We start from the raw sequence: 18,138 nt of genomic DNA, 5'->3' as shown, positions 1-18,138 counted from the left end.
AGCCCGTCTTGGAATGATCAAACTCTAAACACAAACAAATTAACAGCCATGGATGCACTAGGGATGAGCTGATCAGTACCTCACCCAATCCTACCTCACTTGGAGTATGGAAAACAGTTGGATTCTTACATTTAAGTTCGAGTCACTGAGTCGTAACTCTCACACTTCATCCTGTCATCTTCTTCACGCGCTTCTCAATCCTAAGGATCCCAAAGCCCTTGTAATTCAAGACCAGGACATAGTATATCCATGGGATTATAGAATCACAGAATGGTTTGGGTTGGAAAGGACCTTAAAGGTCATCCAGTTCCAACCCCCTGCCATGGGCAGGGACACCTTCCACTAGATCAGGTCTGTAGTTTCCCCAGGTCTGCCCTCACGTCCTTATAAATTAGAGTAACCTTGGAGAGTTTCTAGTCAGCAGGGACCTCCCCAGGCTCCTCAGACTTTTGGTAGATGATCCAGAGCGTCCTGCTGTAACATTTATCTCCTTCATGGATGAATGCCATGAGGCCCCAGGGACTTAGATTCATAGAACCATTTAGGTTGAAAGAGACCCATAAAGATAGAGTCCAACCATAAACCTAACACTGCCAAGTTCACCACTGAACCATGTCCTTCAGTGCCACATCTACACCTCTTTTAAATACCTCCAGGGATAGTGCCTCAACCCCTTCTCCGGACAGCCTGTTCCAGTGTTTGACAACCCTTTTGGTAAAGGAATTGTTCCTTATATCCAACCTAAACCTCCCCTGGTGCAACTTGAGACCATTTCCTCTCATCCTGTCACTTGGGAAAAAGAGACCAACACTCACCTCACTACAACCTCCTTCCAGGTAGTTGTAGAGAGCGAGAAGGATCCCTGAGCCTCCTTTTCTTCAGATTAGGCAACCCCAGTTCCCTCAGTCATTCCTCACAAGACTCATGCTCCAGACCCTTCACCAACTTTGTTGCTCTTCTTTGGACACACTCCAGCACCGCCATGTCTTTCTTGTTCAAAACCAAACACCATAATCAAGGTGCCAAGGACAGGGGGACGATCGCTTCCCTAGTCCTGCTGGCCACTGTTGGAACCTTAACAGTGGAAGTTCAAAGTTGGTTGGATGGGGATTTGAACAATGTTATCAAGCGAAAGATGTCCCTTCCTATTGCAGAGGGTTGGAACTAGATTATCTTTAAGGTCTTCTCCAACCCAAATGATTCCAATATTTCATGAAAAGCTCCAGGAATGCCCCAGTGATGGTCCTCAAGCTCCCTCACACCGCCCTGCAAACAGCACACCCCCCCCAGACAACCTCAGACGCTGAAGTTATCTGCAAAGACTTTTATTAAACTTCAAAGGATTAAAAAGTGGCCAAACCTCCCAGCGCAGGACTGCTACCGGCCCTGGCTGTGCCAGTCGAGGCACTTGAGTTCCAATAAACAACTTCCCAGAAGAACAGCACACAAAGGGCTGCACCCCCATGGCCTTCCCACACCTCGGGGGGGTCAGGCAGCCCTCAATGGGGCACCAGCAGTGGCCCAGGGCCAGACTTGGTCTCAGAGACGGACAAGGAAGGCCAGGTTGAGGGCATCAGGGATGCAGAGCTCATCCAGGTGCAGTGGGGAAGCAGAGAAGGGCAGGTGCACAGGGAAGAGGTGGCTGGTGTCCACCAGGAGCTGGCTGGGTCCCTCTCCATACTGGTCCTGAAGCTGCTTCTGTGGACACAGGGCTCACGCATCCAGGGCTGCCCCAGTGAGGGGGCCCAGGCAGAAACCCCCTACCCCCAAGCACTAGACCCTTGGTCCCACTTACCTCAACGCTGCTGATGAAGCTGGGGCTGATGCGCTCCTCCAGCCCAACAGCCGGAGTGTAAGCCCGGAGGATCTTCACAACCTGGAGGAGATGGTGGAAACCATGAACAAGGAAGGGCTGGATGAGCACCTGGCACACAGCGAGCCCCCAATCCCCGCCGTACCTGCTGGGGTGACAGAACGGTGCACAGGCTGCAGAGAGCTCCAGCATCCTCCTCCGTCACCTTCTTCACCTGCAGCAGCTGGGCAGCCTGGACCAGGGGCTCCAGCACCTCCCGGGCCCCGATCTGCTGCAGCCCCTCTGACCGCAGCCACTGCTCCAGCTGGCTGATGTTGTACCTGCCAGGGGCACCAGGTCAGAAGGTGGCACAGGCCATGTCCCAGCTCCTCCAGATGCACCCATGCTGCACGGGGACTGACCGGAGCTGGATGCCACGGCTCCAGGAGCACGTGTCCTTTCTCAGCAGCAGGTAGTTGAGGGTGGTACCACTGACGAGGAAGAGGAGCTGGCGCATGGCCTGGTGCCCCACGCTGGGGGCCAGCCCGTGGTGGTCCAGCACCGCACGGAAGGAGCTCAGCTGCTGCAGCAGCTCCGGCAAGGTGTAGGCAGGGGCTGTAGAAGACCGGCGGTGGCCAGGAGGGCAGGAAGAGGACAAGCCCTGTATGGGCTCACTCTCCAGCATTGCAGCAACTAAAGGGTAAAAAAGGCTCATCATAACAAGGCAGAGACCCCACGACACACCTCAAGCAGCCAGGACTCTGTTCCTTGGCTCTGTGTCCCAGCTGGGGATGCAGTGGCCAAGGACACCCCCAGGATAGCCAGCCCAGGGTAGCCCAGGGGCTGGCCCTGCAACAGGAGGCTCCAAAGCAGGACATGGGCGAAACAAAGCTCCCCATGGATGCAGCCCGAGGGCCCCAGGGTGCCGAGCTCACTTTAGCTCCCCAGCCACCCCCTCCATGCCAGGATGCTCAAGGAGCAGATGGTCCCTCATAGAAGAGGACCACCCCCCACCCCACCCCATTCAGAGCCGACTGTCCCCCTCTGGGCGCAGCCCCTGTAACAGAGCTGAGCACAGCACTCCCACCCTGCCCCAGTGTGCCAGGGGGCCCCGCGAGCCCAAGGCCGTACCAATCATGGGTTTGAGGCACTTCTCGGCGGTACGGATGAGCTGCTGGTAGAGCTGGACAGCCAGGGCCCCCAGGCTGCAGCAGGAGCTCTGTGGGTCCACGTTCCGCAGGCGATGCTCGTTCTGCCGCGCCGTGTTCCCCCGCCAGTAGCTCTGCGGGCACAGGCTGGGTCAGTGCCAGCAGTGCCAGGGGATGCCAGCACGGAGCAGTGCCAACCCCAGCACATCCCTGCCTATCTGAGTGGGGGTCAAAGAGGACGCAGCCCCAGGCTGGGGACAAACTCTGTCCCCCGCTATGTTCCCACCCTTCCCAGGGAGGTGGTGGACCCCCCGCCCCCAGCACAGCCCCACCTCGTCCTGGCTGTACTGGCGCAGGCAGTTGAGGAGCCGGCAGGTGTTGGCGAGCCAGAGTGCCACCACGTCAAAGTCATCGCTGTGCTTCTGCGGGAGATAACGGAGCACGGGGTCACCAGGGACACGGCGGTGACAGCAGCGAGCTTTCCTGTCCCACCATCGCTCCCTGAGCCACTGCTGAGGGCTGCAGAGTCATGGGATTCTCTCGCAGGAGCCCCGCGGCACCCAGGGGCACCCCTCACCCGAGATGCTCAGGATACACACTGCAGTCAGGCACACGCTGTGCCCTGGGGACCCAGCTGCCACCCCAGTGTCACCCCCACCTCAGCCAGTGAAGCTTCTGCTCCTCAGCCCGACTCACAGCCCCGAGCCCCGCACCTTCATCACCCTTTTGATGGCACTGATGGCTGCATCCAGGAGCGAGCGGGCCCGTGGCTCGTCGAAGCAGTGGTCCGCGTGCCGGAAGCACAGGAAGAGGATGTAGGCTGGCAGGTCTGGGAGAGCTCCCGGGCTGCCCTGTGGTTTGTAGTCTGCAGCAGAAAGGAGAGTTGGGATCCAGGGAGCTGTGGAGCTGGTCCTGAGCCAGGCAGGATGCTGCCCCAGCAACGCTGAAAGGATTAGCTCACCCTAACAGGGACCGAGCTGGGGTAAGGAGTCCCCATCTCTCCAAACGCTACCTGTGATGATGGCCTTGATAATGCGCCCTTCATCCTCCTTCCTCCACCCTAACATGGCCTGGGATGGCCCAGCCAGGGATGGGACCGTGGTGGACTGGGACAGGACCACCGCAGATGTTGCCAACTCCTGCGCTGGCCCAGCAGCCTCTCTCTTCACTGGGGAAGAGGAGCACAGGTCACATCCTGCTGTGTCCTGGGCTGTGGGACCCAGATCAGGTCCCCTCAGTTCAGTCCAAGCAGATGTTCCCCAGCATCTCTGTTTGGGGGAAGACTTGGCTCCCCATATTGAAGCTGGACAATGCTTCAGCCTCAAACCAGGCTGGTGACCCTCCAGCCAGCCCCCTGCCTCCCTCCCATACAGGCACTTGCCTGTGAGCTCCTGGATCTGCTTCATGTAGGCTCTCAGCTGCTTCTGGAGCTTCAGTGTGGTCCTCTCCTGCTTTTCCAGCTTCTGGGCCAGCTCCTGGGCAGGGACAGCCCCAGTAGGGCTCAGCCAACCTGCCTCTGCTGGATACCCTCCAACCAGCACCCAGTGAGTGCAGCAGGGCTGGGAGGACGCAGGAGGGTCCCCCACGTCGCTCCCTAAGGAGCTGCTGCAGGTTACCCCAGGGCAAGGTGGTGGAAGCCAGCCCCAAGCCCAGTTCTTCCATCCCACCTTACCCAGTTCTCCTCCTTGAGCCGCAGGACATGGTGCTGCAGCCCCTCCTGCCCCTGGTGCTGCTGCAAGTCCTGGATCAGAGCTGCCTGCTGCTGGCTCAGCTGCTTGAGCGAAGAGATGTTGAGTTGCAGCCCCTCTACCTCCTCCTCGTGCTGCTGCTTCTCCTCCTGCAGCTGACTCACCAGCAGCCTGCGCAGACGTACGTGGGGAAACTGAGGCACCCGCCTCCTTCAGCTGCCACAGCCCATCCCTTGAGGGGGCATTTCTCCCCTGAAACCTCAGAGCTGGGAACTAACCCCCTAGCAGCCCATTGTGGGGAAACCAGCCTCAGCTGAAGACCATGTCCCCGGGACTGCACTCACCTATTGGCAACCTGCACCGCATCGTACGCGTGCTTCAAGTCATCGTCCACTGCCGCCTTCTCCAGGCTCCTGCCCAGCCCCAGCATCTCAGCTATGTTCTGCAGGAAGACGAGAGCCAGGTGAGGCCACCCCATCAGTCTGGATCTGACCCTCTCTTGGGAGCGGGGCAGGGCCTCACTCTGCGCTTGAGAAAGTCCAACGGTTTCCTCTCCTCCAGCTCCGCGGGGACCTTGGACCTCCGCAGCTCCTCCCGGGTCCGGGCCAGCTCCTCATTGACAGCGTTGAGCTGTCCCAGGAGGAGAAGGTACGCCTTCTCGAAAGGATCCTGGCCCACAGCACCGTTCAGCAGCACCTCAGCACCAGGCTGTGGTCCCTCTGGCACCGGCTGCCAGCGCTCCTCCAGCCCCTGGGTGCAGAGACAGTGTTGGCAGAGCAGCCAGTGCTGGGCACTGGTGCCAGAACACCCCCAGACCCTCTCCCTGATGGAACCAGCTCCCAGCCAGGAGCTCTGGGACACAGCTGTAACCACAGACAGGGGAAGGGACAGTCTATTTGTCACCCCTCACCTGCTGTCCCCACTAGCCTCAGCCTGCTGATCGGAGCCGTCTCGTGAAGGCACTGTGGACATGGAGGACAAGTAGCTGTTCTCGGAGCCCAGGAAGCTCTCTGATGAAGGTGACCGTCTCAAGGTGCTTTGCTGAGCAGGGAGAGAAAGACAAGCTGTTTGCCCACACCCCAAGTGCCCACTGGCACATCAGCAGTAGCCTCAGGAGGACACCTTGGCTTGGAGAACCCCAGCACATGAGCTGGGAAGCCCATTTCTCCCACAGAGGGGACACTAGGCCAGCCAGGGAGCCAAGGGAGGGGTTCCTCTGAGCCTCCCCCGCATCCCCGGCCAGCCCCTCACCCTGTGGAAGGCCACCTCGTCCCGCAGGTTCTCATAGCCCTGCTCCAGGCGGGCATACTCCTGCACCAGGCTCTGGTAGCGTGCCCGCTCCTCCTCCAGCTCCTGCAGCAGCCCCCGGCTCTCCCGTGCCGCGCGCTGGTGCTGCTCTGTGGGGAGAGACACGGTCCGGAGCGGGGGGACAGGCAGGAACACACCAAGCCTGCAGGACCAGTCCCTATCCAGAGGGACGGGATGAGGGGATCGGAGGAGCTCTTTTACCTTCCAGATCCCGTGACTGCTCCGACATGCGCTGGATCAGGGCATCCCTCTCCTCCCCCAGCTGCAGCTTCATGGTCTCCACCTCCGCTAAACGCTGCAGGAAAGAGGGGCAGCTACAACCAGAGCCCTGCCCAGGGCTATCCAGAGGTCTTCTCCAGGGACCACCCCATGGCAGGAAGCACAGCATGCTGCCAGGTCCCCGGAGAGCCCCAGCAGAGCAAGAGCATCCCCTGGACAGACGGACCTGCCTGAGCTCCTCGACCTCCTGTCCCAGGCAGCTCTTCACACTGTTCCTCTCCAGCTCAGCCAGCCGCTCCTGCAGCTGCTGGACCCAGGCATCCCGCGCTGCATCCTCCCGCAGCCGCTGCATCTCGGCCCGCAGGTGCTGCACCTCCTCAGCGTGGGCAGCCTTCAGCCCCGAGAGCTGCTCCGCCAGCCGCTGCTTCTCCTGGGCCTTGGGCCAACGGGCAGAGAACATCAGAGGTGGGTGACCAGGAACAAGTGTGTACCCCCACGTCTCCCATCAATGACAGCCCGTGCACGCTCTGGCCAATGAACCCAGACACCCCATCTCCTGCCCATCTGTTTGGAGCCCTGAGCCTCCAGCATCACCCCAAACGGAGCTCAGGTCTGGAAGAGCAGCTCTCTGTGACACGCCATCCCACGTGGAGCCACACAGGACACTACCCACCCTGGTCAGGGGGCTTCTCTAGCCCTGCTTCCCCCAACCCCCTGAGACAGGATCCCACCAGAGGAGCCCGCCCACTCCACTGCCACCCCCAGAAACAGCACGGTGACAGCCAAAGCAGAGACACTCATTCAGACAGCGACGGCAGATGCTGTCAGCAGGACATGGTGGGATAACGCACCATGCTGGAGCCATCCCTGGCACGTGACACTGTACTGCCAGGCTGCACCCAAGAAAGCAGCCAGGAGGGTGCCCAGCCCATCCCCAGGGCCACTAGTCCCACATCCATAAGGAGCATCCAAAACCCAGGAATGAGACCCAGATGCACGACACATCAGGCAGGGTCAGCTCCCACCCCAGGCCCAGGACGGACTGATGGCACGGGCAGGAGTCCTTCTGGCTACACAGGGAAGGGTAAGAAGTGGTCAGCAAAAAGTAGCGGCCCCCACCACCCTGGGACCCACAAAGAGCTGAAGGTGGCACCCACCTGCTCATCCAGCCTGCACTGCAGCTGGATCACCTTGATCTCCATCCCCTTATGCAGCTGCTTGTAGTGCTCAACTGAGCGTGCCTCCGCGCGCAGCCGCCGCAGCTCCCGGCGTGCCCGTGCCCGCCGGTAGCAGCACTGCAGGTAGATGACGGCCCCGCGCAGGCGGGCATAGCGGGTCCGGGCCAGCCAGCCCCTCACAGCAGCTTGGATCATCACGGCTTTGTGGTGCCACACCATCTGTGGCAGGAGAGATGGGGCTGTGGCACTGCCAGGGGCACAGCCCACTCCAGGTGAGATCAGGGCACCTGCTGCTCTGCCAGGCTCCTACCTGCCGGTGAAGCCGCCGGGCAAACATCCCCCGGGCAAAGGCTTGGATGGTGATGGCAGCCCGACGCATGTGTAGGTAGGAGCGTCGGGCCAGAACCATCCTCAGGGTCTTCTGCAGCATCACGGCAGCCTTGGTCCTTCGCAGCATCCCGGCAAAACTGCAGGGAGGATAGTGCTGGGCACAGGGTGGCAAAACCCACAGCCCAGCCCATACCATGAGGACACTCAGGTCAAAGCCCAGCTCAAAGTCAACACAGCTGCCAGCTCACACCAAGGCTGAGCTCGGACTCAGCTTGTTGCAGCTCCCTCCAAGCCCCATCCCTGGCTCACCTCCGGGCCAACATGCCCCGGGCATGGCACTGCAGGCAGATGGCTGCAGCACGTGCCCGTCTAAAGCGTCTCCGTGCCAGCCAGCCCCGCAGGTGCCTCTGCAGCAGGATGCAGGCTGCCCTCAGCCGCTGGTACCGCAGCTCCTCCAGGTAAGCCACTTGGCCAGCCCGGAAAAACACCTTGGTCTTGCCACACTGGTACTTGCTGGGGTCCTGCGTGCAATGGTGGAGTCAGTTTGAGGCACAAAGCACACCCCAGCCAGTGATGCTCCTCATGTCACTGATCTCCTCAGCCACCCTCCCAGGAGGCTGAATTCATAGAATGGTTTGAGTTGGAAAGGACCTCAGATCATCTAGTTCCAACCCCCTGCCATGGGCAGGGACACCTTCCACTACACCAGATTGCTCAAAGCCTCATCCAACCTGGCCTTGAACACTGCCAGGGATGGGGCAGCCACAGCTTCTCTGGGCAACCTGCTCCAGTGCCTCACCACCCTCAGAGGGAAGAATTTCTTCCTTAGATCCCATCGAAATCTCCTCTCTTTCAGTTTAAAGCCATTGCCCCTTGTCCTGTCACTCCACACCCTTGTCCAAAGCCCCTCTCCAGCTTTCCTGTAGCCCCTTTAGGTACTGGAAGGTCTCCCCAGAGCCTTCTCTTCTCCAGGCTAAACAGCCCCAACTCTCCCAGCCTGTCTCCAGAGCAGAGGTGCTCCAGCCCTCACATCATCTCCGTGGCCTCCTCTGGCCCCGCTCCAACAGCTCCATGTCCTTCTGATGTTGGGGGCCCCAGAGCTGAACGCACCACTGCGGGGGGCGGGGGGGGTGTGTCTCACAAGAGCAGAGTAAGTTCCTCTCCATTTCCTAACTCATCCATTTCTGTACCCCCTGGGCACGCAGACATGGTGAGAAGCATCTGCAAGGGATGCTCTGGTACCACAGGTACAGCTGCCAAACAAGACCCTTACTTGGAGCAGTCTCTCAAGGGCAAGGCTGCAGATCTGCTTCTCATCGGTGCCCATCAGCTCCTCTCTGCTCACCAGAGGTCTGTACCTCTCCAAGAACTCCTGGTACACCCACCTGTGGGGGACAGAGGTGGGGTCAGAGGTGCTGTGGCTGGAGGAAGGGAAGCACCCAGTGTGCTGCTGAAGCAGGGGAGTACCTGGAGGGGTAGCCTGAGGCACTGATCCGGATGGTCTCCAGGACCCCACAGGCTCGTAGCTGCTCCACTGCTCGCCTGGAGTCAAACCTGGGCAAAGAGGGGCTGACCTAGAATGGGTCCCAGCCAGCTTGGCATGCTCCAAGCTACGCAGGACCAAGGCAGGAGGGACATAGACTGGAGGGACAGCAGTGCCCCAAGGTGTCCCCAGCCCCTCCAGCCTCTCTGAGGCACTCACACAAAGGGCTGCTTGCCATCGTTGGGTTTGATGCAGCGGATGTAGTGTGGTGTGGTGCTGCCCAGCATCTCCATCAGCCTGTTCAGGGAGGCTTTGAACTGCAGAGGACAAGGCAAGCGTGGTCAGGGCCAGCAGGAGCATCCTGAGGCTTGTGGGGTTCCCCATGCCAGGACACACAGAGGTCCCCCTGGGGCTACCCCAGCCCCAGGTATCCAGGGCCAGCACACATTTTCCCCCCACACCCCATACCTGGCTGGAGATGGACTTCGTACTCTTTTGGCTACTAGGCAGCGATCTGCGGCTGGGGCGACCGGCCAGCCTGGGCCCGCTGGACCTGCGGGACTGCAGGGACCTGGGGCCATCCCCTTCCTCCAGGAAGAGCTCAGTGAGCAGGGCAGACTGAGCAGAGCAGAGCTGTGAGCACCACGCAGAGCTTACAGCCAGCATCACCCAATACCCAGAGCGCCATCACCACCAGGAGACAGCCCCAGAGGACCACAGGCTCCAGAGAGGCCAACCCAGTGCACAGTCCTCTGCCCTGCTACAGCCCAGATGTGCCAGATCCAGCTGTGTCCCTGCCCGCTGCTTCCCTCCGGAAAAACCAAGTGCAAGCCACGGGCACCTTCCCAGGTGTGCTTGAGAACCCTCCAAGATGTGTCTTACCTTCTGCCAGGGCCATGCAGGGTGGAAGGGAGAAGTGACAGCGTTACAGACCTGGAAGCAGCAGGACCCCTCCAGCCCTCTCAGCAGGGACATAGCCAAGGGGTCCCCCCACATCTCAGGGCACCTTGCCCATGGCCAGCACTGCATGTACATGGCATGTACCCTGCACAGCTTACACCTCATACACCGTCAGTCCTTCTCAGCCCCAGGCTCCCAGAGCCACCACCAGCCTGGCTCTGCCCAACACGGCCCCTGCTCAGGGGGCCTCTCACCTTGCTGGCTCGCAGCAGCCCCACGAGCTCCTCGGGGACAGTGTCCCTGTTCTTCTCCACAAACCCATCGCACTGGTACTCCACCTGGCAGGAGACAAGGCACACGTCACCGTTAGCCTGCAGCTTCCCAGACTGGGTCAGTGCAGGGCTCTTAGAAGTCCAAGCTGGAGTCAGAGCTCATGGAGCTGCCACCAGTAGCTCTAGGCAAGGCAGGCTGGGTACCCACTGGGGCAGGGCCACCGGGGAGCCCTACCCAACCAGTGCTGTACCCACCACAGCTTTCCCTACCTTGCCAGCAAAGTGGCAGACAACAAAAGCATCCGTTGGCCTCTTGGGCTTCTGGAAGTGGGAGCTGCTGAGACAGTTCTGGTAGAGCTTCTGGGCCCAGCTCCCATCACTTCCTTGGGGCATCTGAAAGGCAAATGGGTCAGAAGGGGCAGTGGGGCAGCTCTGGGCACTCCCCACCACCAGCTCCCAGCACCCCTTGCCCACCTTGCACTCCTCATTCAGCAGGTCCAGGATGCCAAGCCGGCCCTCGATGAGCTCAATGCATGGCTGGTTGTCACAGAAGTCAACAAAGACCCAGGGGATCTCTTCGGTCACATATTCCTCCTGCTCCAGCTTGAAGACGTGCTGGGGGGCAGGGAGAGCAGAGAAGGACTGAGCCAGGAGGGGACAGTCAGCAGGCAGAGTGACCTGGTTTCCATAAGACACCTGAGCAGCCCTTCTTCTGGACCAGGAGCACTTTGGGAGAAAGGAGGGGACCATGCCCAGTTCCAGCAGCCTCCCAGAACCCCACATTTGCATGGGCAGAAGCACCAAAAGCCGCAGCGCAGCAGGGATGTGCAGGGCCCACCCTCACCAGCTCCTGGCAAGGAGACACATCTGGGTGACACCCACCAGGTTGAAGAGCTGCTGCAGCTTCTCGTTGGCATAGTTGATGCAGAACTGCTCAAAGCTGTTGAGCTCAAACATCTCGAACCTGTGGGCACCAGAGACCTGCCTGAGGCAGCTGCCATGCAGATCCACCCCAGCCACGAGCACCAGGCAGCAGCACCCAACCAGCCCCATGCAGGGATGGGGACTGCCCCATGGTCCAGCTGGAGCAATTGGTGGCTGCAGACCCATAGACACAGCTGACGCAGGAGAAGACAGCCCAGGAGAGGGGAATACTCTTACCCATAGATGTCCAGGATGCCAATGGAGGTACAGTGGCCCTCCAGTGACCGCAGGGCACAGTTGACCCTGCTCACCATCCACCTGAAGACCTCCCCGTACATATGCTTGGCCAGGGCATCCCGGGAGTCGAGCGCCTGCTGCCTGGAGAGGGGCTTCAGGTAGGTCTCACCAGCAGTGACCAGCTTGCGGTGGCAGAGCCAGCGCGTCACCTGCGATGCCTCGACGCCCAGCAGCGCGCAGAACAGCCCTAGGGCCTCGTCAGCAGGCTGCAAAGGGACAGACCCTCTCACTGCCATGCTGCTGAGATGTGGCTCCTGCCGACAGCACCGCTCAGGGGCCGGTTTGGGACGCAGGGTGTGGGCATCAAGCCCTCACCCACCTCCACGAAGCAGCCGTCGCCGCGGCGGTCCCTCCCTCTGACCATGATGTTGCCCAGGTGCAGGATGGCAGCCAGGATGGTGAACAGCTCCAGCTGGTCGGCCTCGGAGACACCTGCAGTCACCAGCCAGACATGAGGGACACCCCAGGCTCCCCCCATCCCGTGCCAGTCCGACCCCCTGCGTCACACAAACCAGAGGGACCGGAATGGCTGGTAGTGAGACAGACTTGCCAGTGCCAGGATGTCAGGCACCAGCACTCCTACATCCGCATCAAGGTGAGGGTGGTGGGACAACCAGCCCTGGGGACCACCCTGCCCACCCATCCCCACTCGTGCCCAGCCAGAAGGGTACCCAGCAGCAGGAAGGCGTGTCGCGTGCTGTCCAAGTCAGTCTCGTCGCTGGTGCCCTGGGCAGCGGCACACTGGCCCTGGCAGGTGTAGTGGAAGAACTCTGCCCCACCTGTGGGCGAGATGCCTCAGGATGGGAACCAGCACAACCTGCCCCACGGGGCTCCCGACCACCCTTGGCCCACCCCAGGGTGCCCAGCAGCAGCAGAACCTCCTGCAGTGCCACGTCAGCAGCGGGGAGGGCAGGAAGGCCTGGCAGTGCCCAGCATGGGACAGGCTGGCAGCGAGCTGTGCCATGGGGCTTGTGGAGAGGACATGGGGGTACTCACGGAGACCCAGGCCCTGGAGCTCAGGCAGGGTGGCCGAGGCACAGAGCTGGTAGAAGATGTGGTAGTTCCTCTCCGCTTTTGCCTATGGATGAGCAAGGAAAAAAACCAACCATGGAGAAGCCAAGTCACCTTGGGCCACCACGCTCCTCTGCAGTAGTGCTGCACCTGAGATGTGGTGACAAAGGACACCTTCTCTTCTTCCAGCTTGGCTCAGCAGTGCTGGGGTTGCTCCCCCAGGGGATGCCTAGGAGGGGCACCCTCCCACTCCAAGGACTGGGGCTCCCAGTCTGTCCCCACACCACCCCAGAGACCCACCTGGAAGGTGACACGGGACTTCTCCAGCAGGTAGGTTTTGATGGTGGCCCCTGTGACACATGTTTGGTTGAAGCCGATCTCGATGTACTTCCCAAAGCGGCTACTGTTGTCGTTCCTGGTTGTCCTTGCGTTCCCAAAGGCCTGGCAGGGAAGGAGTGCAGGAGGTTTTAGCCAGCCCCAGCTCTCCAGATGCTCTGGAGAAGTTCCGTCCTTGCCACCCATTTTACAGGGAGGGACAGACATGGCATCACATCAGCAACAGAGGCCATGAGGAGCACAGGGAGAGCCTGCAGAGACATCCCAAACATTCCCACGTGGAGCCCGGGGACCCAGCAGGACCCACCTCCATGATGGGGCTGGAGGCCAGCACCTTCTCCTCCATGCTGGAGTTGCCCAGGCAGCCCCCGACGGTGGTGAAGTATCTCATGGCGTACTTGGCCGACGCAGTCTTCCCCGCGCCCGACTCACCACTGATGATGAGGGACTGGTTCTTCCCAAACCTGCCGGAGAGGGACATGAGCTGGGGACAGCCCGTGACCCAGCAGGACCTCTCTCCACAGCCATGCCATGGTCCAAAGAACCTTCAGCCCTTCCCCACCGCAAGCCCAGGGACGTTCTTACCTCACCATCTGCTTGTACGCCTCCTCCGCCAACGCGAAGATGTGGGGATCCATGTCTGTTATTTCACGGCCGCTGTAGGCGTAGATCACCTCCTCCTCATAGATGGGCAACGGCGCGTACGGGTTGATGGCCACAAGGATGATACCTAGAAGATGACAGCTGTGCAAAGGGCAGGGGCAGGAGGGGCACGGGATAGGGAGCAGGACAGGGTGCCCGGGGCTCACCGCAGTAGGTGTAGACCGCTTTGGCCTCCAAGAAGCGCTGGCGGAGGGAGTGCAGCACAGCTGGCTCGTGCAGGTAGCTCAGGGCCACCAGGTCATTGGCGCCCGAGAGGCAGTCGGGGTTGCAGAGAGGTGGCAGCTGGAACTCAACGGGGTAGGCCAGTGCCTGCAGGGATGGAGATGGAGCAGGACAAGCATGGAATGGGGTCAGCTGGCCCTGCGATGGAGGACGGGGCTGCGGGGAGCAGCAGGGCAGGAGGGACGCTGTCTGCGGGCCATGCTTGGACTTAGTCACTGGGAATCGCAGCCCAGGCGGCACAGCGGGCTGAGCTGGAGGCCTTTGGGAAGCCGGCAGGAGCGGGCAGCGAGGACCAGCTCACCAGGCACCCAGGGGACACAGGGCACAGTGAGCCAGACGCGGGCACAATTGTCCGGGCTCCTGCTCAGACACCGGACAGGATGCACCCAGGAAAGGTTTGAGCATCTCTGCTGAGCAGCCCAGGCTGGTTCGGGGGTGTGGAGGTGAACCATCTCCCATCTGAGGGCACCCAACCGTATGGCAAGCGCAGGAGGGACCCACTGAGCAGTGCAGCTCCAGCCTTACCGAGCCATCCTCCAGGCGGAGCTGGAGAACGGGGTCTCCTTCCTTGTAGCCTCGGGTTATTTCTGCCACCCTCCAGACTTCGACACGGTCAGGGATCCACACCCGGGCACCCTGTGGGGACACGGGAGGGAGGGGACCCCAGCAAAGTCACGGCCAAGAGACAGGGAACACATCTGGCCACCAGCTTCCAAACAAAGTGTCCAAGCCCTCCCGACAGTTGTCACTTAGCACATCAGCCCAGTGCTCAGCATCGCTGTGACAGGGTGCCCCACAGGACTCAGCGCCCTGCTGGGTGCCCCATGGGACCTTGGCTCAGGTCCTACCCAGCTGCTCTCCAGATGTGCACAAAGACACCTTTGCTGGAGACCCACCACCCCCCCAGCTCTACTGCCCACCCCAGGAAGGTCAGCACCTCATCTGTGCCCGCACCAGAGGCTGGCACTGCCCCGTGCCCGCTGCAGCAGGGAGGGTTTCTGGAAACACAGGAGGCACCGAGCACGGGCGTTCCTGAACATCTGCTCATTACTGAGCTGCTCAGACATGTCGCCAGCTCTGCGGACCCCGCCACCGGCCAGAGCACAGGGACAGCAGTAAGAAAAAAAAATCACCCTGTGGCCTTTTTGTCCCCCCCCTCCCCAAATTTGCAGCTCCCTGGGGCCAAGCGCAGGAGGTGGCCTTGTGCCAGGGGCCAGCGTGACCCATGGCAGGTCACAGTTTCCCCTCTGCAGACTTCAGGTGCTGATGAAGCGGGAGCGCTGGGGCACCATGAGCCCTGGCTTCCCTCTGCACCCACACCTGAGCGTCAACACCCCCCAAGCACCCACAAAAAGCCTCTTTAGAGCCACCTCGCAGGGAGTGGGACCCCACACTCAGCAGGAGCAAAGCAGCACAACACCAGGGGGGAAAGAGGTAAAAACTGGGAAAAAAAAAAACAAACAGCCTTAAAAGCCTGTTGCGGGCACCCTGTCAGCTGGCAAGAGAGTGAACACCCAGCCCCAAGCTGGCACAGGGTGACCAGTGCTCTGGGCTGGGGAACCACAGCTCCCACCGCCCCAGCTCCTGGCACGGGTGCCCGCTGCCCTCCTCTGTGCCAAGCTGTCAGACACCATCTCAGCAGCTTCTGCCAGGCTGTGGGGAACGGAGGCTTCTCCCAGGTATCTCCCGCTGCTCCGAGCGGGCAGAGCTGAGGCCCACGTTTGCAAACTTGAAAGGAAGGGCAGAAATCCAAGGGTTGCAGCTTCGCTCCCAGCTGAGATGGGAGCGCGTATCCGCTTCCACAAGCTCTGGGCGCTATTGCAGAGCAGCAACGGGGCTCTAGCACACCACGCTGCCACCCCAGCGGGCAGGGACCAGCCTCTGGCTGGAAAGCAGGGTGTGAAAAACCATCCTGGTTTCACCCATTTTGCAAATCCACGCACTTGCACGCCGCAGACTCGGAAACGTTTGCTGTAAGCCAAAGCGCGCGTCAACGCGTCATTAAAGGTGATCAAACAAGCACTGAGCAGGCTGGGGAGGAAGAGGAGGAGGAAGGAAGGGGCTGAACTTTGGGTTCGCATCCAAGGAGCTGTCAGAAGACCAAGCGTCTGACTTCGCAGTCAAAATAAAGACAGTGGGAGGGGGATCAGGCTGCCGGGGCCGCTGGGCAGAGGTGAAGCAACAGGAGGTCATTATCTTTTATGACCAGTAGCCACTGGAAGAAGCTAAAATTGCACCATGTAGAGCTTCCCAGCAAGGCTGCCACTGATTTTTAAGTCTGAAATCACAACTGGCCAAAAAGAGCATCCTTATGCTAGCCCATCCTGCTTGCCCCTCGGCTCCGACGGAGCACCATGGAAGCTGGACGGTACCATCAGGGCTCCACGGGGCACTCAGCTCAAGTCAGTCGTGCAGCTGCTTTGGTGCCAGCCGGATCAGCTGTTTGGGATGTGGCAGCCCACAAGGCCTCCGGCACAGAAAGCCACCGTGCTTCGCCCAGGCTGGCACCTCAATGGCACCACGGTGGTGAACGCTGCACCTCCGACCTCCACAGCACCCTCCAGCTTCGCAGCGTAATGTACCTCCAGGGAAAGGACCACGTTTAGGGTCTGCTCTACGGCTGGAGCAATCGTTTTTGCTACACAGCAGCAAAACCCAGGAGCAGGAGCCTTGTCCTGCTGCCGAGATGTCCTCGACTGGCAGAACCGGACCGAGGCAGAGAGAGGAGGACATGGGACAGGATGCAGGACATGAAAGCAGCCAGGCCAGCTGGGCAAGAAGCAGGACAGATGGGTGCCCAGGCAGCACCAAACCCTTCTCACCTGTGAGCAGCACCCCAGCGAGGTGCCACACTCACCAGGCCGTGGTTCTCTGCGTGCCAGGGAGCCCTGCGAGCAGCATAGCTGGGGTGCAGCACCCATGGCAGCACCCATAGCTGGTGCACCACCAGGCACCACCAAACCAGGCACCAGTGGGGAGGTGACCCAAGGGGACACCCCAGGCCGCAGCAGCTGCAGCCACGCAGGGTGCTGAGCCCCCGGGGGAGGCACAAGACCCCCCCCAAAGTCTGCAACAAGCACCCCAGGCTTGGGGCTCCCCCTCCTCAGCTGCAGAAGGGGGGGCCCTTACAGCTCCCTCTGCACTCCCCGTGGTGGGACCCCCCGGACCCCCTCACCTGAGCATACAGGTCCCCCGCAGCCATGACGAGTCGCGTGACCCCCCCTCGCTGCCCGCAGCCCCTTTATGGCCGCTAATTGCCGCTAATTGGAGCGGGAGGAGGAGGTTACCGGTCCCCGCCCCACTCCGCCTCCCGTTCTGCCCCACAGCCCCTCCCCGGGACGGAGGAGCTCCTGGGGGGTCCTGGGACTGGTTCCCCTCCGCTGCGGCACCCCAAGATCCCTCCCAGCCCAGGCACCCCAAGGACCCCTGTGCAGAGCACCTTGAGACACCCCCCCCCCCGCCCATTCGGGACACCCCATAAAGGGGCACCCTGAGATGCCACTTGGGGCATCCTGAGAAGCCTTATCTGGGACCCTCTGCCAGGGCACCCCAAACTCTCTCCCTACCTGGGACACCCCAAGAGCCCATCAAGGGCACCCAAAGAGCCCTCCTATCTAAGACACTCCAAAACTACCCTCATCCAGGGCACCCTTGGCCACCCCGGGCACTGATCACATACACCCTAGGTCCCCTATCCAGGGCACCCCCAAGCACCCACATGCCACCACAGCACAGTCCCCCTCCCCACTCCCCTCGTTACAGAGAAACTCCAGTAACGATGCAAACCTGTGGCTGTAGCACCAGTGGTGTATTGACAGCTGTCTGTGGGTCCCCATGGCCCATGGGTGCCACCGTCCATGGGTACCACTGTCCATGGGTGCCACCGTCCATGGGTGACACCATCCATGGGTGCCACCGCCCATGTGTGCCATTGTCCATGGTTGCCACTGTCTCTGGATCCTCACCGCCCATGAGTGCTGCTGCCTGTGGGTCCCTACAGTCTGTAGGTACCACTTTACTGTCTGTAGATCCCTATTGCCCATGGCTACCAGCTGTCCCTGGGTCCCCACTGCCCATGGGTGCTGCTGCCATGGGTCCCTGCTGTCCCTGCTTGCCCGCAGTGGCCTGGCCAGCCCGCAGAGCTGGGACAGAGCCTGGGCGACTGGCTGGTGCGTGCAGCCGTGGATTGGGTGACAAGGGGATGCCCGAGCAGAGCGAGAGGTGGGGACAGCGAGCAGGAGTGCCCGTGGGGACAAGGAGGTGGCCAGACCCACAGCAGGGTCACCCAGCCTGGAAGGGACAAATCCACCTGCTGGGATGAGGCAGATGTCCCCATCGTTTTCTGCTCCTGCCCTGAGCACCCCAGC

The 18,138-nt window shown here is 61.0% G+C and overlaps 1 protein-coding gene across 1 annotated transcript; it reads right to left on the bottom strand.

The window, feature by feature from the left end:
* Positions 1–1,539: 1,539 nt before the first annotated feature.
* LOC104375386 (unconventional myosin-Vb) lies at positions 1,540–16,973 on the bottom strand. The gene is made up of 37 exons (XM_086627498.1): positions 16,947–16,973; positions 14,297–14,407; positions 13,696–13,858; positions 13,472–13,616; positions 13,194–13,350; positions 12,851–12,991; positions 12,536–12,617; positions 12,211–12,318; positions 11,859–11,971; positions 11,480–11,745; positions 11,201–11,282; positions 10,793–10,933; positions 10,589–10,711; positions 10,301–10,384; positions 9,615–9,764; positions 9,366–9,463; positions 9,131–9,217; positions 8,937–9,048; positions 7,973–8,184; positions 7,644–7,800; positions 7,313–7,552; positions 6,382–6,591; positions 6,138–6,231; positions 5,880–6,025; positions 5,556–5,669; positions 5,151–5,378; positions 4,973–5,070; positions 4,613–4,799; positions 4,322–4,403; positions 3,953–4,108; positions 3,654–3,805; positions 3,273–3,362; positions 2,924–3,074; positions 2,215–2,485; positions 1,959–2,133; positions 1,796–1,876; positions 1,540–1,698 (listed from the first exon to the last, which is right to left on the bottom strand). Exons 1-37 carry the CDS (start codon positions 16,971–16,973, stop codon positions 1,540–1,542), a joined length of 5,193 nt encoding a protein of 1,730 aa, XP_086483624.1.
* Positions 16,974–18,138: the final 1,165 nt, after the last annotated feature.

Source organism: Tauraco erythrolophus, chromosome 28 (assembly GCF_009769465.1).
Source record: "Tauraco erythrolophus isolate bTauEry1 chromosome 28, bTauEry1.pri, whole genome shotgun sequence".
Taxonomy (NCBI): Eukaryota; Metazoa; Chordata; class Aves; order Musophagiformes; family Musophagidae; genus Tauraco; species Tauraco erythrolophus.
Note: the sequence above shows the minus strand (reverse complement) of the source record. Positions and strands in the feature narration are given on the sequence as shown.

Coding starts and splice junctions, on each gene's coding strand:
- LOC104375386 (XM_086627498.1), bottom strand. CDS start 16,973: ATGGCTGCGGGGGACCTGTATGCTCAG. Junction 12,618..12,850: donor AGTCCCGTGTCACCTTCCAG/GTGGGTCTCTGG, acceptor GCTCATCCATAG/GCAAAAGCGGAGAGGAACTA. Junction 4,800..4,972: donor GCGGTGCAGGTTGCCAATAG/GTGAGTGCAGTC, acceptor ACGTCTGCGCAG/GCTGCTGGTGAGTCAGCTGC.